At 40.0% G+C, this 17,652-nt stretch overlaps 3 protein-coding genes across 3 annotated transcripts in view; 1 reads left to right on the forward strand and 2 right to left on the reverse strand.

Annotated features, from left to right (window-relative positions):
- foxl1 (forkhead box L1) overlaps positions 1-1,021 on the reverse strand; it is a 6,963-nt gene extending 5,942 nt beyond the window's left edge. The window contains exon 1 of the mRNA XM_088613741.1: positions 1-1,021. This exon is cut by the window's left edge and continues 5,942 nt beyond it. The gene's annotated coding sequence lies outside the window, so the exon portion shown is untranslated.
- A 134-nt stretch (positions 1,022-1,155) lies between these two features.
- On the reverse strand, positions 1,156-5,575 carry LOC148644312 (forkhead box protein C2-like). The gene has a single exon (XM_088613740.1). It carries the CDS (start codon positions 5,241-5,243, stop codon positions 3,831-3,833), a length of 1,413 nt encoding a protein of 470 aa, XP_088469866.1. The 5' UTR covers positions 5,244-5,575; the 3' UTR covers positions 1,156-3,830.
- A 4,639-nt stretch (positions 5,576-10,214) lies between these two features.
- Positions 10,215-17,652, forward strand: part of gan (gigaxonin) — a 34,873-nt gene continuing 27,435 nt past the window's right edge. The window contains exons 1-4 of the mRNA XM_088613511.1: positions 10,215-10,913; positions 13,817-13,931; positions 14,851-15,201; positions 15,650-15,864. Coding sequence (XP_088469637.1) covers positions 10,732-10,913; positions 13,817-13,931; positions 14,851-15,201; positions 15,650-15,864 — 863 coding nt within the window. The 5' untranslated portion in view covers positions 10,215-10,731. The remainder of the gene's footprint in view (positions 10,914-13,816; positions 13,932-14,850; positions 15,202-15,649; positions 15,865-17,652) is intronic.

The raw sequence follows: 17,652 nt of genomic DNA on the forward strand, positions 1-17,652 counted from the left end.
TATATGAAGACTTGTCTGATAGGAGACTTCATTTTCTTCTCATTTGATGTTTTTCCCGTTTGATGTCGTTTCCCGGTGCGCTAATATTGTTCCGTGATGCAGCAAAACAAAGTGATGTCTATTCTACTGTATATCACTTACTGTACATCCAGACCCCACTGGCTTTGTGGTACTGTGGCTCGGTTGTAGATACTGTATGGCAGTGGACCGGCTCATGAGCTCTGGCATATTAAAGTTTACAGCAGTCCTGATAACTTCCTACGGTCCCAACATCTTCATATTCACCCGGCGCAGAAAGTCGTCATTTATATTGTATACAAGGTTTAAACGTTTTACATGATTAAAAACCCCTTCTTCAGGTAGTTGGAAAGACATGTATTCAAAGTGCAGTAAAGTTATCTTTGTTTACATTTTCATTTAGAACACAATTTTTGTAAGTTTGTATATATGTATATTGTATTGTTTAACACGATTGTATTGTTTTAAACTACTAAATGTTTTTTGAGTATTTAAATCTTGTGAATTACATTTCATATTCATTACATTTCAATTTCATTTAATAGATAAGATAAGGATGAACAGATCGACAGACATACGTCTGTCGATTTGTGAACATAGGAGTTCAGGTGACGCAAACTACCTGTCCTAAATTATGCTCTCTCTTTATGCAGTGATTAACGCATTTTACTGAAAGTCTTAGGTTGTGGAGATCAAAATGGAAATTAAACGTCTTACGTATTCCTGTAGCCGGATACCTGATGTTGTTTCTCTGATACAAGTGAGGAGAGCGACAGTGTAGTTCTTTAACCCTCTTTTAAAATTGGGTTAATCGAGGTTAATTACCAACGAAACATAAATGACAGTCTCGATGATCATTATGATAATGTGTCACTCTTGCAAAGGAAATTAGATTATCAGAAAAAGGCGACTTTTTGTTGTCGATCTGTAGTTTTTGTTCAATTTTCTCAGCGTATCTGATAATCTTCGAGAATCGTATTATTTACTAATCAAAATGTGCCAAGACGCATGCAGAATAAATTGGACGTAGATGATATAGGATCATTCTGCAAGAGATGACATATTAGTTCTTCAACAGCGACCCCTTCTACGCCTCTTGAAAAAGGAAAAAAAATACACAGTGGTCCTTAGACAAAGTCTCTTCAGGTTGTAAACTAAATGTTCCAACAGTTTATTCCGGCTACTTTCGACATGGCGAAGAGTGTGACTTTACAGACATCATTAGGAGGCTTATATATAGAGAGAAAGGTAATGTTACATATAAGAATACATTCATTAATTTATTTTTGTATTATGGGAACATTGTGAACCTTGCCCATATAAAAAGTACAAACACACAAATATAGGTAAGGGCACCGTCCACGTTGTAAGCCAAATACCTTGCTAAATGATGAAACTGCATGGCGTTTTAATGACATTTGTAAATCACACATCTGTGGGTGTCTGGCTCAGAGGTGCTCAGATGTGCCCGAAAAGGGTTTTGATTTTTTCTTGTTCGCTTTTCTATGCCAGTGGCATAACGAGTAAACGTTTTTATTAAAACTGGCGTTTTAACAGCTATAAATCTTTTGAGCAGCTGTCTTGAGGATTGGGTTAATTGTTAGAGAGGTCTGTAACCGGAGACGGCTAACTGACTTCTGCCGAGCAACTGCAAAACAGATACTGCCAAAGCAAGATGGATTGTCGCAGCGTAAAATATTTCTTGGTCTTTCACCTCTTTACTTTTCGCAAACAAAGCGACAAACAATAAAGATCGAGAAAATGATACGGTGATGTTTCCTCTGAAATGTTTTTTTTTGTTTTTGCATTTCGTATCCTGAACAGCGATTTTTAAACGTCTGCAGAGGAAACGAGAGTAAATGCGAAATTTCAGCTAGAACGTTACTGATGACTTGAAGGGAAACGCATCGCGAGTTTCTAATAGGTGCACGTTAAATGTATAAAACTGATGACACAATCGGGCACATAAAATGTAAAAACGTGGAAAACGAAGGTGGCGTATTGACACAACATAAATGTCCTTATTAACATTTAGCAGTTATTAAGGTGGGAATTTGAAGGGACTGGGAATAAAGCATGGACCGTTAAATCCTGAAATCCTGAATGACAAAATGCTGAAGTACAAAGAATATTCGACAGACGTCAACGTTAAAAAGCAACCTGTTATTTAACATCTATAGAAAGTCGGATATCGGAGACATTCACGTTGCGTTCTGTCCTCTTCATGTATGTTTAATATGTACTTTTCCGATATGTTTTCCATGTCTGTTTTTAGGCTACGACGGAAACAGAACATCAAGCAAAGCTTCGGTTAAAAAAAAAGCTAATGTTTTATCATATTGCTATTAGTTGATTATTATTTGTTGTTAAGCATTATATACCAAACAGTTTAATAACGTGCCCAAATTGTTGTAAAACTATTTCCAATAGTTAGCTGTTAAAAAAAAGATATACTCTATATTTTGGGTTTTGTGATCTTAACTTACCTTTTGGGATTCTAGTACATCAATTGTTAAAGGCTGGAAGAACCCAGATCACAATTTTAAAGGATTATCAATACTCCGTTCTTCTGTCGGCTTTATTTTTAAGACCTAACAGTACGCAGAAGTGCATTATACGTGTTTTAATTCAATTATATTTCTAAAGACTTAAAATTATAGTTATTATTTAAGTTTAGGATTCCGGCTTATCATTGCTTCTATTTAACATTGACATTGTAAAATATTTATGTATTGTTACTGATGAACATGGCAAGTTGTATTATTAGGAAATCTTCTGCTTTGAATGTCAGAGAAATTCAAATTATATGCCAGATAAACACTTAACATAGTGGCCTTTGGCTGACAGTGTGAAAACACACCAGTCCATCACAGTACACTTCAGTGTAATGAAAATCCAAAGCATAGGCTTCATACAAAATTAAACGTTTTAGAGAAAAATGACATCGTCGTTTTCCTTTTTAATGTATTTTTTTTCATTCGTAGAAGATAAACCTACTTCATCTAGTCTACCATAACATGTGAAGAAATCGAATGCTTTAATTTTTTCAAGCAAACTCCTTCAGGCGCTTTTATAAACATGATCTACAATGGTTTTGTATATCTTTCTTTGAATTCATTTTGTAGGAAAAGGTAGGGGGACATTTTCTCAAGCAAAAGAAAAATATTTATTTTCAACGTTTTTACAAATGTCACTTGTAAAAATGAAAAGGAATGGTTGGGATACTGAAAAACACCAGAGAGAAAAAAGGGGGAAAAAGGTGTATTCGGTGGAAATTCGTAAATTCGTATTCACAAATAAATTAGTTATTTGGTTTACAAAACCACACACTGAGCATAACAAGAAGAAATATTTTAGGGGATAAAAGCAACAGACGAGATCGGGAACTAAAATAAATTTGGGTTATGTTTAAAAACAAAACAAAATCCAGTGAACTCAACTTTAAATAAGGTAATAACGCCAGTATCATTCCAATTTGTAATTTGAGACTCAGAAAACATAATAAGATGGAAGAAGTCATTGTTAAAGGAAAGGCACACAAAGATGTTAAATGCAGAACTGTAAAACACTTTGACAACACTTTTGGTCCATAACTTACTTCTGTCACAGATATTCCCCTCTGTAAAAACATATTATTCAAGTACTTATCCTTGGAGCAAACATGTGCGCTCGCCAGAAAACACACTATATACATTTGTTTAAATCTTTTTCTTACGCGTGTCCACTCATTGGAAGTTTCCATAATTCCTGTGTGCAGATTTTGTTCACAGTTTAGAGATTCCCAATACGGACCCAAACGTTTTGGTCTTTAATCAATACTTCGTACAGTCATACGCGTATGGGCTGTTGTGCCGGTAAATGGAAGAAGCGGATCTGTAAGGGATCTGACAGCTCGGGTTGCCGCTCACCTGGTGTTCGCTGAGGGCTGAGCTCTCGATTCCGAGCCGATGGGGGTTGAACATATCCCGAACATTGGGGAATGTCTGTTGCTGGTTGCCAAAACCGTGTCCCGAAAGGTGATTTAGATCCCCTCCGTGGTTCAGATACCACGAGGCTGTCTGCCCGCCGACGCCGGGCTGCTGGTGATGACTGTTGGCGAGGACGCCCTCCTGGTTGGCAGCGAGGTTCACGGAGCCCAGCGGTGAAGTCGCTCCGCTGTGATGATCCGAGGCTTCCTCTAAAGTAGCCGGCACGCACATGTGTCCATGGCGCTCACCTGTGTACAAGCTCATGGCCCGCATGCTACACTGGTATCCCGCGTTAGAATCCATGCCTTGCGTGCAAGCCTGGCTATAAATTGAGGACTGTGTCTGAGGGTAGCTGAGGGAGAGGGAGGGCACCATACCGGTCCTGCTCGATGACACTGGGCTCAGGTCCCCCTGGGGAGAGGACCTTAAAGTCATGATGTTCTCAACGCTGAATCCCGAAAGGCCGCTGCTGGACGTGTGGTGGTCCGGTATGGAGCTCTCGGTGGACACGGACGGGGTGGAAGCCATGCTTCTCGGGCTGTCCTGCATCACGCTGCCGCCGTCGGGGCTCATGGTCTCCATTTTCGTTATGACAGGTATATCTGGAGAGGAGGCCTCGCTCTTGATCACTATCTTCTTTTCCACGGGGGTCTCTTTAGAGGGCACCTCGGCTTTCGTGGCGGGACCCTGGATTTTGCCGTGCTCCTTGGGCTGGGTGCTGCGCTCATCTTTCTCCCGGCCAGAATCCTTTTTCTTGAACCGCCTTCGTCGCCTGAGAAAGCTGCCGTTTTCGAACATGTTGTACGAGTCCGGGTCCAAACTCCAATAGCTCCCTTTCCCAGGCTTTTTATCATCCCGGGGCACTTTCACGAAACACTCGTTCAGGGATAAGTTGTGACGTATGCTGTTCTGCCAGCCCTGTTTATTTTCACGGTAGAAAGGGAAGCGATCCATGATAAACTGATAAATTCCATTGAGTGTGATTTTCTTATCGGGAGCATTTTGGATTGCCATTGTAATCAGAGCGATGTAGCTATACGGAGGCTTAACCAAGTCCTTGGGAGCAGTCTGCTGGTGATGGTAAGGTCCATAGGATCTTGTCATGCCGGTAGTGTACTGCTCATGGCCCGAATACACGCTCATTGGAGTGGGCATGTTACCATAACTGCTGGCTGTCCGGTAGTAGCTCTGCTCGCTCAGGTAAGGCACGACCCCCAGAGCGTTGGGATCCGACACCGGGTAGCGTGCTTGCATCATCGGTGCTCCAGACACAAAGTAAACCGAGCTTCTGAAACCGAATTGTGACTAGGATATCAAGAGAAAGAAAAAAAAACAGCCTGCGAAGAGGTTTACACCTACAAGAGCTCGTTTTCTCGGGAGTCCCTTCAGCATCAAAACTCCCGTGTATTTTCTCCGGTTCTGCGCAAATTCTAGGCTAGCCGCGCCACGCTTCTTTAATAGACATTAAAGAAAAATAGCCGATTGAGCTAAGTGCCAGAGCGCCAGCGTAAAGTTAAACTCCTAAAACAAATTTGGCAAGTTTCAAAACTCCTTCAGTGAGCTGTGCTTTTACTCGAGAGTCGCCACACCCCTCCTCCAAACTTCTGTCCAATAGGAGACGAGCTGGCCAATATCTTGACCAATAAAACTGAAAGCAGAGTCGCAAACTTTGGGCGCTAGGACCTGCCTAAAACAATATTTAAAAAAACTCTTAAGCTAAAAAGGTTTCCAGTGCACCATATCTAGTAACACACTAAAATATAAAAATGTATTAAGAAATATTTAGTTTATAAAGCTAGAAGAACAAATGTATTTGCAAGCTTATTAATTAAAAAACGGCATACAAGACGTAATCTTCGTTGTTCCATTTTGCAGGTATTTCCTAAATAATTTGTCTTAATTTTGTTTTATTTATTGTAACAGAATTTAAGTGCCATTATATCATCAACGGCTTTGTAATAATTGGTAGATGTTATAGTACGTGTTTCTGAAGGGGCAGTATATCTTACGTCTGGGAGCACCTTGAACGTATTTTATTCCAAAAACGTTTTCCTCGTCTCATAAATTACGGGATTCAATTAAAACTAGAAACAGTAGAGAAATTACATCTTTTTAATGCGGTCTTTTTTTCATTATTGCAGTTGCTTTATAAAAAATATATACTGACAGAAAAATGCATCATTTCTTTCTTTTAGTGGTTTTGAAGCCGTTAGTAAAACGAATACACATCTCTATATCAAGAAAAGTTAGTTAATTGAAAATATTTTTGATATAATGTTTATAACCCAGGTACGTAGCATGTCGTATGCTTACTTGTAATCTAAAAACACAAAGTGTTGTACTGTATGTTGACATACATGTACAGAAGGGTATTCAGAACTTTTTCCTCTCCTTTACTGATAATGCAGAACTAGTACGGATTTACTTTACGAAGTTACTTTCGTGTTTACGTCTTATAATGAGCATATTAAAACGGAAAAATGTCCTATAACTGCAAAATATTATTAACAGTAGCCAAATATATTTTTGAAAATGTAAATATATATAAAGGAATATTTTTGTAAAATTGTATGAATATATTAAAATAGATATTTATATAACAAGCTGTTAATATTATTGTTCAACGTTATTGTTTTTTAAACAATAAAACAGAAACAAAAAATAAATAAAGAATAAACTAATAAATAACGAGTCTTTAGTTTTCAAAGAAGAGACGGCGCTTTTTCATACCACAAAACTTACAAATTCTATAATAATTCGCATCGCAGGCTTTGTAAAGAAAGATATTTAAAATAAATATTTTACTTTACTTCACAGTATTTAATGTTTGTAATAATGGAAAATTCCAGCTGGGTACTGTACATCCGAGACACGTTCTCAATATCAAGAAATGCCTCAATCATACCTGCGGTCCTTCGTTGCTTTAAGTAGTGCTTAAGATAGAGCGAATACAAATACTGCTTTGAAACATGTTTAACGCCAGAAAACGACTTCAGTGCTGTTTCTGGTAAAAACATGAGGATTGTATCTTGAAAAACATTTTCGGATACTGTTGTTCTGGCTATAAAATTAAATTTTGGAGAAAAAAAAAGTAAAATCTGAGAAAAAAAAATCCTTGTTAAGAACGACCTTATTCCTGCTCCTGCCTTTGAAAGTTAGTCTTTCATGACCTTTCACAGGTCTGCTCAACATTTTGACATGTTTTGAGCTTTTAAAGAAATGTTAGTCTCCGCTTTGTATTTATGTCCAGGACATTGTGTCAGTATAAACCGAAAAACATATGGTTCAGTGCTAATAAAAACATTTTCCTGAAAAAAAAAGAAAAATAAACCTTAAAATATCTTACGTGGAACGATATTGTAACCAACATGCTCTTTTTCGTATCCGTCTTTACATACACTGTATATGCCCGCCCTTAATAAAGTCCAAGCAGGGTTCATCTAATTTGGTAGTAAATCTGTTTGCAATATAGCAGTCCAGCTAGCGCCGTTTCGGATTTACATGTATCGATAGAAAAATAATCCAGCTCTTTTCTTTCCCAATCGTTTATAGAGCATTTCAACGCGACGTTGAATTTAGTAACTTTAATTGCAAACGAAACTTATATACATCACGAAATAATTGAAGTCTGAGAAACCCGCAAATGTTTTATTATAAAATCATCATGGATGTAAAACGAATACAAGTTTAATCCTTGTTAAGGATTGAGTCTCTGGCTCCACCTGGAGATGGATTGTAATACAGCACCACTCCTGCGAGTCTCTCATTTGTTTTGTTGTGTGTCTGTGTTGCCCTCTAGTGGAATGTATCCATGTTGTTCAGTTGAAATCTAATAAAATCACAAATAATTACATTATTAATAATACATATTAAGTATAATATTGTTAATAAAATAAATTTGCAGTATCAAGCACACAACCTTCCATTTTCCGCGCTTTAATCCTTAGAAGGTCACCAGAGCCTATACAGGCAGGCACAAAGCACAAATCGGTACTTCACCCCGGATTGAAAGGCAGACTGTTTGTAACAGGCAGGGCACACACACGCACACTCTCGTATGTGGGTCAGTTAAGAGACATCAGTTAACCTGGGTAGCATGTGTCCGTAGAAAACACACGCCGATCAGACGAACATCCTACCCAGGTTAACTGATGTCTCCAAATTGACCCACACACGGGAGTGTGCGTGTGTGTGCCCTGCCTGTTACAGACAGACTGCCTTTCAATCAAAGGCAGATCGGATTCGTGGAGCTTTCCTGCAAAAACGGGGTTCTTAAAAAACTAAGATGGCGAAATATTGGTGAACAGAATCTTTTTTGTAACAGTACATTACTTTTAAAGTGAAAAGGGAACGTTGCTGCAGACAACCCCATCACCAAATAAGGACAATCTGCTGTTGATTATAATTTATTGCCCGCGTTTCTCCCACTTTCTTGTACGCTTCCAGTTTTTTAGGTAATTAGGTTTCCAAATTTTAGGTAATTTCAAATATCCACATACCTAACCTTTCACTTAATGGGGCCGTTGTCATAACCCGAAAACCACGTTTAAAACAGTTACCGTATCAGAGTGGGGCATCTCAACGGCAAAGGTCTTGCTGGATTTCGAACTTAATCTGTCAACTGAGTAAGACCTAAAAAGACAATTTCACGTGTTATCTAAATAATTAGTTGAGTAATTCATATCAGAAATGAATCGAAGGGTCTCCAAATCATCAATTTCTACTAAATGGCATCTCTCAGACGTAGCTGATAAAATAATCAAGAAATGTGTGTTGAAGAAATTCTGGCTTTTTGAAGGATGGGGGGATTTGTGCTTCAAGAAATTTAACAAATCATTTGGTTATTTTGCTCGCAATTAAATTGTTTGAAGGCATGCAAATGTTGATTTAATGGTTATCGATACATCCTGAGAGACGGAGGCCCTCTGGGAATGGTGTTGAAGCTCCCATGTCCTTCAGAAGTTTTAAAAGGACAAAAGTAATTCAGCAATTCAGATTACATTTGATCTGTTGCTTTGTGAATTTTTCAGATAATTTCGTCTCGTTGTGGAAAAAAGTTTGTGGCTGAGCGTCTAAACGTTGCTTTTAGGTAAAGTGCTTGATAATGGATTGAGTGTTGGCTCAAATCTTTTGAAGAAATGGCAAGTGTTTGACCAACGTTGGCTATCCTTCACGATAAACAGCACATTTGTAACCAATAACATAAAACGTGCTTGTATGTCTTCGCAGTAAAGAGTGGATTCCAATTAACGTTATTGAAAACCCGCATTATTCAACCGCTGGTATAACTGTAACAGAGATACGCTTGAACATGCTTTAGAGACTGTTCTCAGTGTAAAGTCAATTTCAATCAGATCTGTAGCACCAACGCCGAACTGTGCTGCAGGCAATCAGATAAACGCTGGATCCAGTAACGGAGGAGGTTAAAGCAGAAACCCGATTGGTCTTACAAAGCAGATTCCAAGAGAACACGATATACTTTTTATGGATCTGGCAAACGAGGTTTCCTGAGGTTTAGATTTTTTTTTTTACACTTGTCTTAGAAATACTCTGCCAGTGCCGTTAATAAAATTCAAATGAGTAAGATGTACATACAATAGAGACCATTACAAAGGACTGTTGATATAGGTGTAATGTCATTTTTTGTTCGTTACATATCTCACGGCTCTAATGAAGAAGGTGATTGTTTCAGAATATGACCACATATTTAGCCGTACCAATGGGTAAACTAATCGATTTAATGCCCCAGGCGCTATTGTATTCTGTCAGGACATTGTACTATACAGCTCCTGCCCGTAGTATTAGCAGGAAGCCGGCTGTCCTACAGAAAGTTCAATAGGTTCAAACCAATGATACGGGGTACCTGGATGTCTTCAGTCACCGTTAGGGCACCTTGCAAACGTTGACAAAGCCTTTACCAAAAAAGAAAACCTCATCCTAAGTATGTTGTAAAATCAACATTGGTAAAAAGCGAGCCCGTAGAATACCTTCATGGCAGCGTATGGCATACAGTTCTGCATTTAAGATTTTTTATTAAATGAATATCATTACTTATGTCAATTCTTAACGCAAGTGTGATATTATGCTTACGTTGGGGGGGGGTATCCTTAGAGGAAAGGATTTCTTGAAAGGGGGAGGAAGATTTAAACCCCAGAATACCGTGCGTTGAAGCCATTACATTTACGCTATGCTTTCACATTTGTCCATGGGCTGCACAACCACAGCTGCGCGTCTTTCTGTGAAAATACGGCAGCGGGGGGGAACCGAGGCCGCTGTCGGCGGAAGTTGAAAGATTGTTTACATCCGCTTGGAGATGGGAGGGAATGCGGGTTTAGGCTGGCGCTGAAAAATGACGTTGTCTAAAAACAAGACCGGTCAGGTAGATTTTGCAAAAGGAGTATACAGGCCGCCGAGAAGCTAAGAATTGCATAACGCCGAGATTACTGCTGGAAAGCACAGCTTTTCCACACATTGAATTTTTGACGAAAAAGCGTGTTGGTACGGACTGGGTCCTGGAGCGTTTGACGAAGGACGGCTGAAACGCACATAAGGAAAACTTTGAAAAGTAATATATTAACCCGAACTTTTGAAAACACAGCGAGTTTTCCGTTATTTTTTTTTCTCCCGCTGTTTTGTTAAAAAACCTAAAGGGCTCAAAGAAGGGCGCTGTGAAAAACATTTCCCCATCTTGTCATCGATCGCGTCCGGGTTTTCTTCGGAACCGAGCGGCGTGCGTGGCTGTGTTATGTCCGAGTCGGGTGCGAGCGCCGGTTCTGTCGTGTCGGACCCACAGCACTCCACGAAACTGCTCCGGGCCCTCCGCTCGTTCCGTCAAGAAAAATGTTTCCAAGACGCAGTTCTGGTCCTCGACGGTGAAGAGATACCAGTCCAGAAGAACATCCTGGCAGCTGCTAGCCCGTATATCAGGTATCTTTTTACCCTTCTCCTTTTGTTGTGTTCGCGACACAAAGCAGTTGCAGTTAATCGCTGTTTTTTTATGATCCCTGTAGATATTTACTCTTGCTTTCCCAGTGACTCGTTCGTTCGAGGCTGCTCTCAACAAAACAGTGTCACGTTTGTTAATACGAGGGTCCCATGACTTTAGTTTTTAAATGAGACACCTGCACGAGCAGTTCTATATATTAACCAGTTTAGGATCCGATGGGCAGAGAATCTCGTTTTGCAGTGTTTGGGCTTTGTTGCCATGATCTAATAGGCTGGTGGAACTCGTGGCAGTACATTAGACCACCAAGTCGATTTATATTGGTAACAGCTTGTCGTATGGTAATTTGATTTAGTTATTAATTGGACAAGTTTGTTATTCGATACCTTTGGTACTGCTGTGTAGGCTGGCAAATGTCCCAGTTGGCACTTTTCACGTGGTTGAATTGTTTTAAGGAGGATTGTGCTTCTTGCGTTTTAAGACCATATACTGCTTAGAATTTGACCTGGCTGGTCTCATGCCTTGTTTTGATTTCTGACAGAAAAAAACAGCTGCCAGCACGATTTACTGAAATTCCAGCTAGCTCAAGCTGGCACAGTTTTGGAATGTATAGTTTACACGAGGGGTTTGGGTGCTGAGCAAAGCTTATGGCTTTAGACGCTTAAACAAGTAGCTATCGGCTCTTCTTTAGCCGTAAGACGTTTAACCAGCCTCTCGCAGGGAGGGGCTGTTTTTTGGGTGTGGCTTTTTTTTTTTGCTCTGTTGCTGTTAAATATCCACACTATTGCTTTGAATTTATCATCGGTCTCGGTAAACGAGAACGTTAAGGCACTAATGATAGAACATCAGACTGAATAATATAATTAAACGTGTAATCTGTTAATTTCGGAGAAACGAACGGAGAACAATCTCAGAGTATTTGTAATTCAAGTGAAATCAGTGGTTCAAAAGTAGAGAGCCCAGCAAAAAGGCTTTTATTAGTATCCAATATCTGATCTATCAGAGGAAACAAATAATGACTAACATGCAAAGATTTGCAGTGGACAAACAGCCCACATCACCAGAGTGCAAATTAAATTTATCCCCAATTAGATGACTCAGACTGATACAAGGTCAGCGTTAATCATGTTCTCAGGATACTGCCAGATTCCCCAGAAGGAATGCTGTTTTGTATTTGTAAAGCTAAACCATGATGCAGATCTGATTTTTTTCCCTCTGAAGTAGTGCACCCGGAAATTACCTCACCAGTAACTGTGAAGTGCTTCACATTTAGGAAAACCATGCTACACTTTAATTGAAGCAGTTTGAGGTGCCACAGTGCATGGAATTGGTAACATACTTTTTTGCCACCAAAAAAGAAGTCTAATTTTAAAGCTAAAGAAAGATCTGCTGTAAAGAGATCTTTAGTATCTTTTCATACTGGTTTTATTAGTACTGTGTAGACCAGAATATTGCATTCTACACACACCTGATCAATGCTGTATCCCTAGGGGCTCCACAACACCCCCCTTCGTATCCAGTGCTCTGAGGTGCAACAGTTAACAGAAATCCCCTTTCTAACGATTGTATCTCTTTTAACAAAAGGTAAAGGGCCATTTTAAAAATCTCGGCTTTGTGGTATATTACAGCAGACCGGAAACTGGGTGACATAATGTATAAACAGCACATTTGGAGGGGAGCAGGCATCTAGATTTCTGAAGATTATGTCATTGTCAGTGATGGGAAGAAGTAGAAAGAAAACAGTGGAGTCGGCATTTCCCAGCATGTTCTCTGCAACCAGAGCCGTAGGCTCTAAAAATAGTATTTAATACATTTGACATTATCTGCAGAACAACAGAGGAAACTCAAAAAGGTTACAAATGAGAGGAGACCAGTCAGCCCTTTAAGTCTGTTTTGAAAGTTAGTAGTTAATTGACCCAAAGAGCTCATCCAGGTATTACTCAAAATAATAATAATAGTAGTAGTAGTATGCTAATAAAACATTAATAAAAAAAATATGGCAAATCATGATTCTTGTTTAATCAAAAAGGTGCTGAAGTTTCAAATTTATAGATTTGAAATGCCTTGTAACATAATTTCTTTTTAATCACTCCCAGACTACATTTAGACTGTTTTTCAGGGCCACGAGTAGGCGATGGAACAGACAATTAGCTTCATTAAGATTCATTGAGCTTAAATCAATGTTTTGATGTGCTTGCCTACTCAGCTGAATGATGCTCTGCAGTTCTTTATATCAAGACACTAGTTGTCATACAGCTGCAGAAAGTATATTCTGAGGACATTTGATTTTATACCTCACAGCTGCAGTGCATGTACAGTAAATGTAATTTGTGTAACAGGAAGGAGATGTGCAAAACGTATTAATATAATTGTTAAAATTATCAAGACAGTCAGTTACATTATTTCAACAGATATAAATTTTAATTGCAATTTCAATTTAAACGTGGTGCATTGTTAAATGTGTGGTAATATCTAAAGCCCATGCTTTGTATTTCTTCATAAGCCACGAGAGAGGGTGGGAGAAAAAAAATGTGATTTTTTTTAAGAAGACATTTTTGTATAGAAGTGGCCGTGTGTGCAGGAGCACGTATTTGTTTACCAGTCTCTTTTTACTCAGGCGTTAAGTTTGTCATTACCACAAAACAACTTGATATTTTTAGTGGGCTAATAAAATAAAGTGTTTCCAGATGTTCATGTCAGCATAAAGTTTATAAAAATGCAATGCAGCCGTCCAGGAACTGCAGTACGTATGTCTCTATGAGAGTTTGCTTCCAAATAAGCAGAGGGTTTTTTAGATTATACTAGTTCCATCTGTTGAATTTGTTTTAAATTTGAGTTAGTGATTTCAGTCTTGTACAATGCACATTTTCTATTTGTGGCCTTACAGGACAAGACTAAACTACAACCCACCGAAAGAAGATGGTTCCATTTGTAAGATTGAACTCCATGGGATTTTGGTCTCCGTGATGAATGAGATTCTGGACTACATCTTCACTGGAGAGGTGAGGTTATTTGTATTGGGCCCTGAGGTCTGAATTGCTTGATAATAATTTGGAAAGCTCCGTAGTCATTTACTTGTACAATTCGGAGTTTGTGCATAAATATTTCAAAAACAATATTCCTCATTAGTCCTTCTGATGTGGCTTGTCTTTTGTGTTACTTATTAATACTGAATACAGTGCAGGCTTTAGAAACATTACAGTACACATTTATTGTAAGTGCATTAAATGTGCTTTGTTATCCCCACAAAGCTTTGTTAAAAGTCTCTAATGTATTTGAAAGAAAATTTAACGAGCATCAAGGTGCAGTCTTCTATGTCATTTAATAACCACTGAGCATCGCTGGCAAATTCTCAATATCTTGAAGTTAAGTGTTTAGCAGGTTCGTTTTTTTTAGTTTTATAATACTTTTGCATCCTTTGTACATCCTGTGAAGTGCTTATGTGGCTGGATAGCCACAAGGATAGATCTTAAATGTTTCTTAAGAGGTGTTTTTACATTAAGTCAGCAACATCTGAGCATCTGTAGCCATTACATTTTAATGTAATAACTGGTAGAGTGAGCTGTCATTCAGTGGAATGTGTCATTCAGAACTGGGGATCTCATTAAGTTATTTGAAAGGTTTCAGAGAATTTCAGCAAACATCCTGGGTAATGTATTCCAGACACACATTACTCTTTGTGTAGAGAAGTGCTTCCTGTTCTCAGTCCATAAGGCACTACCTGTTTAGTTTTTCTTTGTGTCCTTGGAACCTTGATGCGCTTTAAACCCAAACCTGTCGTGGACATGACTTGCCTTTTAAACCAGTTTTTCTTCGAACTCTGTCCAGGGCAGCAGTGCCCCCTTTGAGTCCCCTCAGTTTTGTGCCCATCCCCCTTTTCCGGTGTTTTCCTCCGGAGCTCATCGCATCCCTCCCATGCAGATCCGGCTGGGCGAGGAAACCATACAGGACATGGTGCAGGCCGCGGACCTGCTGCTGCTCACCGACCTCAAGGCCCTGTGCTGCGAGTTCCTGGAGGGCTGCATCGCGGCGGAGAACTGCATCGGGATCCGCCAGTTCGCCCTGCACTACTGCCTGCACCACGTGCATTACGTGGCCACCGAGTTCCTGGAGACCCACTTCCGCGATGTCAGCAGCACTGAGGAGTTCCGCGAGCTGTCTCCCGAGCGGCTGAAAGAGATCATCTCCCTAGAGAAGCTGAATGTGGGCAATGAGAAGTACATCTTTGAAGCTGTGGTCAAATGGATAGCCCATGACCTGGAAGCCAGGAAGGTAAGGTTGGGAGTCATGAAATCAGCGATTAAGGTTTTTGTAGGTAAAAAAAAACAGTCAACATTAAAGTACCACTCATTTTTTAATCTTCTTCTTGTTTTTTTTCTCTTCCATCCCCTGTTAGTTGGTCTATATAGATATAGAAGGAGAGATGTGAGTTCTCAGTAGGTTTTTGTGCTTCTGTAGATATTGACCGCCGTACAGGCACAGAGTGATGTTGCTAGTTTGAGCCACCTCTCTCCTACCTTCAGATTTGTCTCTGTTCATTAGAGCTTACAAATTGAATTGCCAAAAGATGCCAGGCTTGAAGCTTCAAGTCTGGATGAGATCTTGCAGATGGAAAAAACTGAAATGGAACTGCAGTCTGCAACAGAAAGGGAGTCTGGCCTGTTTTCCTGTGGATCGAATAATCCTCTGATTTCTGTCCTGCCATCTCGCTGTTGTACAGGTGTACATGAAGGATGTCATGTCTGAGGTCTGGGTGAATGGCTTGGACCCCAACTATGTCCGGGAGCAGATGCTGAGCGATCCACTGGTGAGGGATATCATCCGGGAGTGTAACAATATTCCCCTGAGCCCACATCATGGAGAGGCACTCCTGGCCACCTTCAAGCCCCGCGGATACTCCGAGTGCATCATTACGCTGGGCGGAGAGGACCGGGCGTAAGTCGGGGGAGGGGGGGGACTATTAAGTTCTTCTGAATTGCTGAGCACAGAAACAGTTAAAGGCATTTTATAATTTATAATAAGTTACTCTTTTTTATCAAAATAAACTTTATTTCTCAGAATGCATTTCACAGTAGATACACATTCTAACAAATGGTTAAACTAACATCAAATAAACAAAATTTTCTAAAATAGGTAATTGTCCATTATCAGTCCCTCCAAGCCCCACCACATGCTTTTGTCCATGTCATTTCCCTGTCCCGGCTCTGAGACTGCAGAGTAGGAGCCCAGGGAACAGGGATTTCCATTTTAGTCCCTGTACAGGGCCCAGAGACCCTCCCAGCGCTCCCTCGCTGTGGAGAAGCCCCATTTGGAGACGTTGCGCTTCATCCTCCCTCTAAGGTCCGCAAGGGTCCTCTCCTCCAGCTCCCTAGCTCCCCACTTGACGGCATGGGTGTAGGTCTCCGGTCACCTTTCTGCTCTGGGCCCAGTGTTTGTTCACTGGACCAGGTGCCTCGTCATGTTGGAGAACCACAGCCTGACAAAGTACTGGTACTTGTGGCTGATGGGCTCCCGCAAAAAGTTACTCTTTGGGATGGGAAAAAATCCATGCACATGCCTCCCGGTGGGCTGAACTTGTAAAGGGCCGAACCTCAAATTGAGGTCTATGACGCAGACGCCTCAGACTTTGGATGGGGTCACAAAACAACTCTGATGGAGATTCCTCAAGGGGCTGTACACAACTGCGTCACCTATAGGGTGTAGGATAGGGATTAGTAAACCAGGGCTGTCTTTATGTTCTGTGAAACAGCATTGCCTGCAACTTCCCATGTGCCTGTAGACTTGCAGTGACCTCAGTGTGGTACACACCTCCCCTCTGGTCAGAGGTGATTGTGCTGAGTGTTGCTGCAGAGCTTTTAACATATCAGAAAGAGGAGTAGCTCGATGGGTGGGCAGGCTGCACCTCTCCCTGTGGGGGTAGAGGTGTGGTTGCCGTCGAGCTGAGTCATAAAGATATTTGCCTATCCAAAGCAGAGGGGTGAGTCATAAAAATGATGAGGATTCAGTATATCAAAGAAAAGACGAGCGCTGTGGTTGTGCAATGGAATTGCCTTTTCCTGAGCTGTAAAAGAAATGTTCCATTAATGTACAAACTTCTCAAAAGTTTTTTAGTGTTTATCAAAATAATCGTAATGCTTTATTTGAATGGGACTGCATACTGTAACAATGTCACAATTGCTTTAAAATCACTACACAGCCCAAGATGGCGTGAAGAAAAAACATAGCAAAATAAAACTTACCAGTAATGTGCTGTGTAAGGAATAATATTAAGTACTCTCATATTGTGTATAAAAAACAAAAAACATTTGATCTAGTTCCAATAGATCAGATAGCATTTAAAGGTCACTTTGTCATTTTATAATGGTCATTGAATGTATTTTTATTTCTTCCACAGCAGCCAATTTTCCTATAATTTACATTAAAGCAATTTAGGAAAATGAATGAGACATACAAAGTTCTTATGTTATTAAAGCTGCTGTATACAGTTGTAATTTATATTTGTCTTAAATATGGAAATAGGCTTTAGATACTTGTTCCTGCATGCTAAGTGACCGAGTTTGGCGTGAGACTCACAGCAGGCAGCAGTGTGCACTTAGTTGTCCTATTAGTGAGAATAAAGAAATCAGTGAGAACTGATTTGTCTCTGTATCTCACAGTGAACCATTCTGAGACACTGATTGATCCAGGAAGGCATCTGGGTGAAGCAAAGTATTCCTGGGGTTA

Source organism: Lepisosteus platostomus, chromosome 20 (genome assembly GCF_059453375.1).
Source record: "Lepisosteus platostomus isolate fLepPlt1 chromosome 20, fLepPlt1.hap1, whole genome shotgun sequence".
Lineage (NCBI taxonomy): Eukaryota > Metazoa > Chordata > Actinopteri > Semionotiformes > Lepisosteidae > Lepisosteus > Lepisosteus platostomus.